This window comes from Microtus ochrogaster, unplaced genomic scaffold, assembly GCF_000317375.1.
Source record: "Microtus ochrogaster isolate Prairie Vole_2 unplaced genomic scaffold, MicOch1.0 UNK21, whole genome shotgun sequence".
Classification (NCBI taxonomy): domain Eukaryota; kingdom Metazoa; phylum Chordata; class Mammalia; order Rodentia; family Cricetidae; genus Microtus; species Microtus ochrogaster.
In genome coordinates this window covers 3,071,213-3,082,657 of record NW_004949119.1, presented here as the reverse complement: position 1 = coordinate 3,082,657, position 11,445 = coordinate 3,071,213, and the positions used below count along the sequence as shown (strand labels likewise).

Sequence of the window (11,445 nt, the reverse complement as noted above, 5' to 3'; positions counted from 1 at the left end):
CCCGGCTTTGTGGTCTCTTTGCCTCAACCCATTCACTTAAGTTGCCTTTAGGGTCCTCAAAGTCTCAGCCTGGCCTCCCAAAATCTCAGTTAAGAGGTGCTGCCTTCCCTGAGTCTAGCAGAGGTGGCCCAGACGTGATGGGGGTCAGACTGCAAGTTTCTCTCTATGAGAGACAGGGACTAGAAAGCACTGGAAGTCTATCCAAAGGTGTCTCGAAAGCCCAGGAGAAAGAGAAGCTAACCAAATATGGAATAGACCCCACAGGGCCCAAAGGGAAGAAGAGGGTTCCTGGGGGGCCACACAGGGATGGGCAGATGGTCGCAGAGGCCCACTCCACCCTGAGGGATCCACTTCACGTCCTCACATCGCCGCTCGGTTCGAGGAATGAATAGGAGCCGGTGAACCGGATCAGACGCGGTTGCGGGCTCACCGACTGTTTAAAACACCAAGCCCAGAGGTTTGCAAGCATCAAACCAAGACCCAGACACCCTGGCCACACCAGGCTCTCTTTCTGAGCGGCTGTAGTGTCTTCTGGCAGAAGGGGGGCACTATGGTGACACAGGCCCCAGGGAACCGTCCCCTGACCGGCCTCGCCTGCCTGGCTCCTGGAGACACTCAAGTTCCTAGCGCTTCAGCTCAATTTAATCTTCAGTCTTCTTCTTGTGCTCAGGCCTGCCTAGTCCCAGGGCTGGGGGTGGGGCTCTGAAGAGAGATCAAGCCTGTGGTGTTAGCAGGGCTGGAAGAAAGAGAAGGCGGGAGGCATCAGGCCAAAACTCAGAGGTCTCTCCCAGCCCTGTGTCTATGAACAGCTGTGACCCAGTTTGGCTAAGAATGTCCATATCTGCATGGACCCAGTTCCATGCCCACGGACAAGTTCACCGACAAGGCCCGGCAGCAGATCCGGAGGTGACACTTGTTCCCTTCCTTGTGAGTGAAGGCACTGCCACTGCAATGGAAGAGACAAGAGATGAGGGGCAAAAGGGGGGGGGGGGGGAAAAATTAAATTTTGCGTGATCAGCAAGGTTTCAAACAATTGCTCTCCAACTGAAGTGGGTGCCACGTGTATAAGTCATTCTGTTTTATAGACCATTAGGGTCTCCAGAGAGAATCTTGCATAGAGACCAGTGCTTTCTGTTGAAATTAAAATGTCAGAGAAAAAGAAATAGAACAAAACAGGGACTCTGCAATTAATTACCAGGCCATAAAAATTCAATAATCAGGAGGCAGAGCGTCCGCAGGCCCAGAGGTATCAGAGCCAACGCAACAAGAATGGAAGGCATTAATCTTTTCAAATTAGTTTTTTAATTTGACGGGGATATATGGTGACATGGCTCCCTCCTCGCCTGCGCCCCCCCCCCCCACCGCTCCTGGTTGAGGGAAGAAGGCTATGGTGTGCACTGGAAACCTGTGGGCCACGCGGATCCCCAGTGGGAGAGGCACCCTGTGCCGTACGCGGGCTGGAGGCACCGTGACAGTACTGCACTGTGTGCGTCCCAGAGGAGTAATGAAGGTGGGAATTTAGGAGAGAAGGCAGCTGGACAAGGAGGTGGCCACTTCAGGGCTTCCCTTTCCTCTTCTGGAAAATGGAAACGATGCCGTAACTACTCAAGGGATGCCGGGTGCACAGCGTCTGGTACCCAGTAGGGGCTCAGTAAAGGCTTCCATTGTCCCTGACTACCTCATCATTCCGAAAGCGTACAGTGTCTGCTGTGTGCTCTATGCTAAGGAACTTCCCCTTCCACGGTCCTTATCTGGAGAACATGGCTCAAACTTAGAGACATTTTCAGGATCGAAAATGTTCAGAGAAACGAGGACAAAGAGTTTGTCCTAGGGGTGGGTTTCGGGAGCAGCTGGGAAAGCTCACCACGCGCCTAAAGAAAGCTCTGTACCAGGGACAGACGCTGATAGGTCAAGAAGCCAATCTACCCTAATTGAAAATGGAGGCAATGCTCCCTGGCCCGGAACCCCTGCCCTTACCTCCTGCGGCCCAGGATTCCAGCCACTCAGCTCTAGGTGACCTGACTGGGGCCCCTCACGCATCCTGCACCAGTTTGCCTGCCTTCGGAGGGTCTCCGAGCCTTGCCAGTGTTGTTAAGAAACGGGCATCCATGGCAAGCGCCTCAGGGACCCTGCGGATTGCAGCAAGTCTTTTAAAGATAGCGCTGATAAGGCTTGTGCCTGTGCTTTTGCTCACAACCCCGTCCAGCGCTGAGTCAGGTGAGGACCAGTCATGATTTCACGGGGTAGAAAAGGAGCTAGTAACACTGGGGCCTGTCCGGTTGTCTCCAAGCCTAAACCACAGAGGCCTTTCCTTCCACCAGAGCTCAGCATACAGTAGGTAAGCAATAAATGCCTAGGGAGTACTGGTCTGGTAGAATAGCTCTGCAAGGGGAACTCAGACGCCTCCTGCCAAGATGGCCTCTCTGACCAGTGGCTACCACTGTTGAACACCTACTGTGTGTGAGAAATCTGACGCCTTTCATGGTAAGACTGTAACCCCTGCTTTACAAAAAGGAAACTGAGACTCAGAAAGACGGATAGGCACAAGATTCTACACCCCGCATCCCAGTCTTAGAACCCACTAACTCCCTCCCACCCCCAGGTCTCCAAACCAGGTCCTTGGTTCCCTCAACTTGGGTACCTCTCCAGGAAGGGTCCCTCAGGTCTCTCTGAACTTCTCCATTGGACACACTGTCGTTTTAACCACCCCGGGGGCTCCCCATGCTCATATATTTCTTGGGAGCCTCAGCAACTATGGCAGCCAGGAGGGGGCGATTACACAGCAGACCCCGTTAAGAACCCCAGGCTCAGAGCTTGCTCTCTGGCCAGACGCAGTTCTGCATGAGGCCACCGGGTGGCGCGCAGTTCTCCCAGCCCGACCTTGCAATACGGCGAGGTGTCACCAGATGGTGCCCGAAGGCTGCGGCTCTTCCGGCAGGCCTGGACAAGGTGGAGCCCAGGCTCGATACAGTCCCATCCCCGCTACTCCAGCACACGTGATCACCTCACCGCCGCCAGCTACCGCACCATGGCCCAGTCACTGCCTCGGCTATCTGTTCCCGCTGTTCTGGCCCTGGGCTCGGCCGCCCTGGGCGCCGCCTTCGCCACTGGTCTGTTGCTGGGTGAGCTGCGGCAGTCCCGGGAATGGGAGGGCGTGGAGTAGAGCCCTAGAACCCTGTTAAAACCCCAGGCTCTGATCTGGCACCCTTTCCCGGGCAGGGAGACGGTGGCCTTCGTGGGGATCCAGACAACAGCGCCTGCTGCCCCCCGAGGACAGTCCCCTGTGGCAGTATCTGCTGAGCCGCTCCATGCGGGAGCATCCGGCGCTGCGGAGCCTGCGACTGGTCAGTAGGAATGGGGGACCAGAGCAGGCGCCTCATTTCCTAGCGTGGTGGATCTCACGTGGCTGTGTGACCTTGGGTTGGGCAGAGGCCCACACTGGGCTTCCGGGTTCCCTGAGACCTGTCCCCTCTTGGCCACACCTGCCACCGCGCCCCTGCAGGATTCAAAATCTGTGCGGGGGCGGGTGATTGGCAGGAACGGTACCACCCTCTCCCCACACACAGCTGACCCTGAAGCACCCGCAGGGGGATTCCATGATGACCTGCGAGCAGGCCCAGCTTCTGGCCAACCTGGCGCGGCTCATCAAGGCCAAGAAAGCTCTGGACCTGGGTAGGGACGCACAGCCATGGTCGCTGGGAACCCAGCTCACAGGTCCCGCCCCGCACCCTGGACTGAGCCTGTGAGTGTACCGGTCCACAGGTACTTTCACGGGCTACTCCGCCCTGGCGCTAGCCCTGGCGCTTCCCGAGGCTGGCCGCGTGGTGACCTGCGAGGTGGACACGGAGCCCCCGGAGCTGGGGCGGCCCCTGTGGAAGCAGGTGAGAGTCCCACACTTGCGGCTGCGCGTGCTCGGGGATTCGGGGGCGTGCCGGTCTGACCGGCCTCCTTCCGCAGGCCGAAGCGGAGCACAAGATCGACCTTCGGCTGCAGCCCGCCCTGCAGACTTTAGGTAAGCACCGGCGCAGGAGGGGCCCCATCTGCACTGTCCAACCTGAGGGACCAAGCTTGGAGACCCTGAACCTTGGGCAGGGGCTTCCTGCCACCGGAACCGCAGCTCAGCTGCACCTGCTCTGTCCCTCAAGATGAGCTCCTGGCGGCGGGAGAGGCCGGAACCTTCGATGTAGCGGTGGTGGACGCGGACAAGGAGAACTGTACCGCCTACTACGAACGCTGCCTGCAGCTGCTACGCCCTGGAGGAGTGCTCGCTGTGCTCAGAGTAAGGACTAGCAGAAGCTAGACGGCTCCCTCTCAGGGCTCTGTTCCCACTGGTATCGGCTCCTCCCGTCCCAAAATTCCGCCCACAACACCGTAGGCACCGCCCCCCGTTCCCCCCCCCCACTCCCGATGGCCCGCCCCTCCCTCCACAGGTCCTGTGGTGCGGAGAGGTGCTGCGTCCTAAACCCAAGGACAAGGCTGCTGAGTGCGTGCGGAACCTGAATGAGCGCATCCTTCGAGACGCCAGGGTCTACATCAGCCTCCTGCCCCTGGGTGATGGGCTCTCCTTGGTCTTCAAGATCTAAAGAGAACCCCAGTCAGTGACCCTAGTTTTAACCCTGACAATAAAAGGACTAGGACACACCATTTTCTGAGCATCCCTATCTGCCATTTATTAGGTGGTGGTTCCTACAGGAAGTCAGCTTTTCCAGAAAAGCAGTCTCCCTAGCACCAAGGCTTGTGGCCCTATCTGATAGAATAATCTTTTTTTGTTGTTGTTGTTTTGTTTTTCTAGACAGGGTTTCTCTGCAGCTTCGGTATCTGTCCTGGAACTAGCTCTTCAACTCCCAGAGATCCGCCTACCTTTGCCTCCCGAGTGCTGGGATTAAAGGCGTGCGCCACCACCGCCCGGCCTGATAGAATAATCTTAATAAAGTGTGCCAGCTGCATGTATTGAGTAGAGTCCCAACAGGTTATGAGGACTAGACATCAGAGATGTCTCCTGCCTCCCACCCACAGGCTCCTGGAGACACCACACCTGGGGCCTGACAAGATAGATCCCTGCAAGAGAGCAGCCTGGTTCTGGGTACTTTTGTAGCAAAGACAGATCCGCTGGTAGTCTACGCATGGTTTCACAGGGCTGTGGTCTCCCCAACCTCTCCTGTGTGCAATTCAAGTCCTCGTCAGGGACCATCAACTGAGAACCACCTCTCTGTTGGCTCAAATTTCTGCTTCCCCCAGTCAAGGTCTGAGGGAGGGAACTGATGTCCAAGGTGTAAAGCAGACAGGACAGCAGGCCTCATTCAAGGCACCTCAAGAACTTGAGGCTTGCCGGGCGGTGGTGGCGCTCGCCTTTAATCCCAGCACTCGGGAGGCAGAGGCAGAGGCAGGCGGGTCTCTGTGAGTTAGAGGCCAGCCTGGTCTACAAGAGCTAGTTCCAGGACAGGAACCAAAAAGCTAAGGAGAAACCCTGTCTTGAAAATAAAAAAAAAAAAAAAAAAAACTTGAGGCTTTTCCAACATTGTCCTTTAGGGGGTGGGCAGTGAAGGAGCCAACTTTGACTGACCTGGGCCTTTGCTCCTCACAACTGCCCAGCTTGAGGGTAAAGTTCTTTACACGCACACTGCCTCAAGAACTCAGGCAAAAAGGGCACTTCCTGGGACACTACAGATTTGCCACCTAAGACCCTGGTGATGCACACCTAGAGGCTGCTCCGAGTGCAGCTGCAGGAGCCCACAGCTGAGTCTGTCCAAGGCCCACAGCCCCGCCAAGGACGTGTTCTCCAGGGAACCAGCTGTGCCCACCCCTCCCTCCCGAGAATACATATTCAAGTGCACACAGGAGACCTGGTCCAGTCTACTTTGGGAAGTGTCTTTTCTACATTGGTGCCCACATGTCCACACACTAGCCCACACCACCACCAGGCGAACCCCCAAATGCAGTATGAAATGCACTTGTTAGCTAAGGGCGCTAGGCCACCCAAGGGCTGCAGGCCAGTGACCTGTTGGCTTATGTTGGTGAGCACTGCTTTCATCTAAGTATGGGTACCTTTCATAGTTCCTTCTTAGCAAGCAATGGATCCAGATCAAATTTCAGCCTGTTACCTACCTTCCAGAGATAGGTGCTTGGGGACAGAACCTTTCGAGAGTCAGTCTTTTGATTCACATGGCCACCCCACCACCCCTGCCAATCCCTTAGGACATACAGTGGGGCTGGAAGGCACCCGTGTCCCTCAGGTCCCATTTGGCAAGGCAAAGTTCTATCTTCTAGTCCTTACCCTAGAAGTTCTCCATATGCACCATTTCTATGGGGAAGCCCCAAGTACTCCAAAGCCTCAAATGAACTCTAGGCTCTTAATCAAGCAGTGCGACACTTGACTCCTCTCTCTCGCCTGTGATTCTCCCTCTCAACCTCTGATGGACCTCCTCCCCAGGGAAGCTTGTGCTTTCAAACCAGAATCATTGGGTCCTACAGATCACCCAGACAATGGCTAAAAGGGTTGTCGGCTTTGCAGTGTTTATCTGGAAAGAGCGCTGACCTCCTGTTGGTGCCCTCTTCCTCCTCTCCCCGCCCTCTGGTCCCCGCACTGCTCCGCTCAGGGTCCTCTTCCTCCGGTGTCTGTAGTTGGGGTTCAGGAATGGCATGCCTGTTTAACCACTCAGCACCACTGCTGCATCATGCATGAGTTAACAGTGACTCACTGCAATTGTGCACAAACTTAGAAACTGAAGAATGCTAAAATATGGATCCTCTCATTTTATTGGAGTCTCAAAGACCTTGTGGGATTCTGCTAAGGACACAGGAATTTGGTTGCACAGACTTAGGTAAAGAGCAAACTGCTCACCAGAAGAAAGTATTAACCAAGGTTAGACCCTGGCTGGCCAATCTGTAACTGCACATACGTGGAGTCATTAGTTATGTACACTTGTTTATTCATAATTTGTCATGTTTGGGAATTATCAAAGTAATTCTAATGATGGCTGAATATAACAAAAGAAAATCTTTTACCTCATCTTAAAACATCCATTGATCCATCATCTCATTCAGTACAATAGTCAATGTTAAAAGAACATAAAACAAACATGCACACCATGGCACGGTTTTCATAAACGTCTATTTCATCACTGGTGGGTAGCACATTTAACAGTTAAATACAGTTAAATAAGGTATGGTGACTGCACGACGGCAGCACTGGTAACCAGTTAACCATCCAACTAAAACCAGCCAACAGGAAACTGTCTAAATATTTAAAATACAGCTCTTGTTTAATCATCCTTTGATTTGATCACCTTCTGGGGGGAAGGGGAGGAGCCTGCTGGTCACATGGAAATATATTAAGGCCAAATCTTCTGATATCCGTTCCCAGAGGTTTCTTTCAACTGGATTAAGCCTCCAGTTCCAAGGCAAGCCCAAGTTTGTGGCCTCCAGCATTAAAGCTCTTCCCATCTACCAGAGCAGACAGTGTAAGCTTCACACCTGCAAACAAAGCAAACCACCATGATGGCCCTGACAACCACTCAACCCCCACTACTGCCTAAGCCCACAACTACCATACTAATCCCAACGGGCATTGGATGAGCCGTGAATACTAGCAATCATGGGAAATGTACACCTGAGACCTCAAAAGGTTAGTAATAAGTTCAAAGCGTTCTAAGCCAAAATCATGGTCACTATACTACCCAGATCGTAACTGAATCCTCAAGAGACCTCTGGGGCGAGTGGGAAGCACACATTAGGTAGGCAGGTAGTGCTGATGTAAGAAGGGTGCCAGGTATGCCAGCAGGAATTGGTCAGGTGTAGGAAGTAGGGTCCCCACTACAAATGTTGGGCTGCTTTGCGACCTTACTGGTCAACTGCTCTAAGCGCTCCAGGGCTCTCCACCTCAGATCCACTGAGTGACAATCTGCCTGCGTATGACCCCGAAGCTGCTCTGAAATCCCCTGTGCCTCAAGGGGATGCAGAGACAGACCAGCCAAAGCACCAAGTAAACTCTGGTCCAAGACACCATTTAGACAGCAGTGAGAAAACTACACAATGCGTTAGATGGTTAGGAGTGGGGCTCTCTACAGAATGAGGAAGGCAGCTGTGCTTGTTCAGGCCGCCTCCTCACTATACAGAGAAGGGGGAGGGGGTCATAAGCTGCAACTTTCCAGGAGGGGAGTATCATCCCACTACAGGCTCGAAACGTTTACAAAACAATAAACTAAAAAAAATTAATTTTAGGCAGGGGTGATGGCACACGCCTTTAATCCCAGCACATGAGAGGCAGAGGCAGGCATATCTGAGTTTGAGGCCAGCCTGGTCTACAGAGATGAGTTCCAGGACAACCAAAGATATACAGAGAAACCCTGTCTAGAAAAATGAAAGAAAGAAGGAAGGAAGGAAGGACGGACGGACGGACGAGAGAGGGAAGGAGGGAGGGAGGGATTGATTAATTTTGATAGAAGAGGTCCTGGGTTCAATTCCTAGCACCCACATGGTGGCTCACAACTGTCTGTATCTGGATCCAATGCCCTTTTCTAGTGTGGACATTCAAGCAAGCAGAACACCCAGACACTTCAAACAAATGAATCTTATTTAAAAGGAGAGGGAGGTTGTAAAAACAATGCTACTTTATTAACAACACTTACCAGGCCTCAGAGTCTGAGTGTAACCCACTCCAATTAAGCTGGAGTTGTTGACCTTTGCCTGGAAAAAGAGAAAGACATTTCTGAAGGGAGCAAAGCTCTTGGGTATTCCCCATCATGAACTATAGAGCCCAGGGCTTTAACTCAATGGGATACCAAAATTTAGTATCATGAATTAAGCAAACGCCAAGTGCAACTTAAAATTAAACATTAACGCAAAGTCAAATTGTCATTAGGGTCCAACAACACATTTTATACCCCTTGGGATGTATACGGAGACCCCTATTATCCACACAATATAAAGACCACTCAAAGTCACCCTTGTTGAGTCTTCTCTATGCACAAAAGCTAAAATGTGGCTGATGACGCCTACCAGACCCACTAGAGGTGAAGCCATCTTTGGACTGTACATGAGGAATGTATAAGCTTGTGGCTTTCCACAATCACCACTCCCAGGGTTCTCTCAGATCCCCACAGCTTAATTCCTTCTTCACGCTCTTAACTCGCAGCTGCTGGATTTGGGCTATAACTAGTTGGGGCCTCATGAGGCTCCAATGGGGAAGTTTACCAATTCCTTATATGCCCTGACAATTTAGGATTTAGGTCACAGACTTCGAGGGTTGACAGGAATGCTAAAGAGCAAATATATTAAGCAGCAGCTCCAAGCACAAGTCTCCACTACTCCAGCTAGATGCTCGCACATGTCCAGTCCATCCACACTGCACCCTAATGTTGTTACCTAGCAATGTGACGGTACTATACAGGACACATGCAGCCTGGAGGCCACAGCACAGATACACCTGCAACTTACTGCCAACTCCAGAGCCTAGACAGACAACTGGGCTCTTCAGTATCCTGGGAGCTACAAAATAAAGCTAACATCTTGCTGCGAGCACAATGGATCTGGAATGATTCAGTGACTCTTCTTGTGATGTATAAACATCAAAACGCAATCAAGATAATGCCTAGGCTTCTAGGCGCTGCTCCACTGGGCCATCAACAGCTCTACTTGATGGGAAATGCTGCCATGATTCCACAATGACTGGCAGCAGTCACTCAATGACACCTAGGCCCCAAGCCACCTTTTCCCATGGACACTATTAGCTGAAAGGGGTCTCTACACGGGCATCCAGTCTGCTATGGTGCCACAAGCACACATCTGAAGACCAGCAATGTGAGAGAGAACGGTGTGCTGAGCAGAATGCTTTCCTGGTGCAGTCAGATACAGCAGGAGTCATAAATGTGTCACTGACTTATCAAAGAGAGAAGCATTCTGGGTATTTTTCACTTTACACTGTGTCTGATATGTTTTATGTTTTATCATAAAGCAAAGATGGGACTAAAACACACCTGCTTAAGGTACTGAAACACAAGTTCTTGAGGATCAAGAGTACTTTATGTAATAGCACTAACTCTCCTGGACATCCCTAGTACATACAGTACAGACAGTCCCTGACACAGTAACAGCCGCTGATCTGCCAGGAATGGAAGTCAATCCCCTACCCTCACAGCACACGCTCTTCTACCCAAGCCACTATGTTTGACTAAAGACACAAACAGAAGAAAGAGCCAAGAATCAGACAAGAGTGGCCAACCACCTTGCTCTGGCCTTAGAAAAGGGGGAGTAGTAGGTCCTGGAGGTGCAGGTTTTTAGGCCAATAGTCCCAGGAAGATGTTCCTCCCCATCCCCACCACCAGCAACAGTAATATTAAATCCTTTCTCTTGCCAAACTCTAGCTTCTTTCTTCAGTGACCTTTCAGACCAAATCTCATTTCATAAACCACAAAAATATGAAATCAAAAATACTATTATTATTCCCCAACACAAGTACAAACAACCCAGGACTCCAAACATGGGTTACCTGGAGCTTAGCCAGGCTTGGGGGCTCAGGGATAACAGCAATACTAATCCAGCAGCTCTCAAACTCAAGTGAACGTCTGTGATTGTCTTAGTTACTTTTCTGCTGCTATGATAAGACACTATGACCAAGGTGACTTATAAAAAGAGAGCATTTAATTCAGGGCTCCTGGTTTCAGAGAGTCCATGACCATCACGTGGAAAGCTGGGCAGCAGGCAGGTAGGCACAAGCAGAAAAAGTTAACGGGGAATGACTGGGCTTTTGAAGCCTCAAAACCTGCTAAGTGATACACACACTTCAACAAGGTTACACCTGCTATCTGTCCCACCGAGCATTCAAATCTGTTACCATATGGAGGCCATTCTCATCCAAATCACCAGTGAGCTAGCTTGAAAAATCAAACCTCTATCCCAATTTTCACAGGAAAAGCAGCATTCCAATTCTAACCTCAGTACATGTGTCAACATGGCCTGTGTGACTCCTGGGCAAGCTTTCCACACCATCCAATATACCCAGAGTAATTCCCACAACTAAAACCCCATTCTGAGGTGAAAAAGTACTCACAGAAATGGAAGCAGTAGGATCCAACTGGTATTTAGCTGCAATGCCAAAGCGAGTGCAGTTGGTACCTGACGTCCAAGCAAGATTTACCGAGGTATCGAAATCCTCGCACACTTTCTGATAAATTGATCCTCCAAATTCTGTCCCATTATTGCTATAAGATATTTTGAATTAGAATCTAGAATAGACAATGTAACCGTTTCTAAGGCACAGGGTAACACTGTAGCACCGCATGTTATATAAACGACCACTAGCACTGAGCAGGTGGCCTAGTCACCACTAGGATGCTTGCCTAGCGTGCAAGAGCTGGTCTTTAAAGTTCTACTGAAAGCTTCAAAGTCCTTTCTGGTTTGGTTGAGACAGATGAGTCTTACTCTGTAGCCCAGGCAAGATTCACAGCA

The 11,445-nt window shown here is 51.4% G+C and overlaps 2 protein-coding genes across 3 annotated transcripts in view; one reads left to right on the top strand and one right to left on the bottom strand.

The window, feature by feature from the left end:
- The first annotated feature begins 2,921 nt into the window (after positions 1–2,921).
- Positions 2,922–4,644, top strand: Comtd1 (catechol-O-methyltransferase domain containing 1). 2 transcript variants are annotated; one of them, XM_013353966.2, is made up of 7 exons: positions 2,922–3,122; positions 3,220–3,344; positions 3,588–3,672; positions 3,763–3,881; positions 3,958–4,012; positions 4,146–4,279; positions 4,431–4,644. In XM_013353966.2, the coding sequence occupies exons 1-7, from the start codon at positions 3,029–3,031 to the stop codon at positions 4,581–4,583; spliced, it is 765 nt and encodes a 254-aa protein (XP_013209420.1). In that variant the 5' UTR covers positions 2,922–3,028; the 3' UTR covers positions 4,584–4,644. The 2 variants fall into 2 exon arrangements, with proteins under 2 accessions (XP_013209420.1, XP_005367727.1); XM_005367670.2 differs by having other exon boundaries at positions 3,567–3,672.
- Positions 4,645–6,738: 2,094 nt separating this feature from the next.
- Positions 6,739–11,445, bottom strand: part of Vdac2 (voltage dependent anion channel 2) — a 14,250-nt gene continuing 9,543 nt past the window's right edge. Inside the window, exons 8-10 of the mRNA XM_005367669.3 lie at positions 11,048–11,198; positions 8,628–8,685; positions 6,739–7,473 (exon numbers count right to left, since the gene is read on the bottom strand). Coding sequence (XP_005367726.1) covers positions 7,382–7,473; positions 8,628–8,685; positions 11,048–11,198 — 301 coding nt within the window. The 3' untranslated portion in view covers positions 6,739–7,381. The remainder of the gene's footprint in view (positions 7,474–8,627; positions 8,686–11,047; positions 11,199–11,445) is intronic.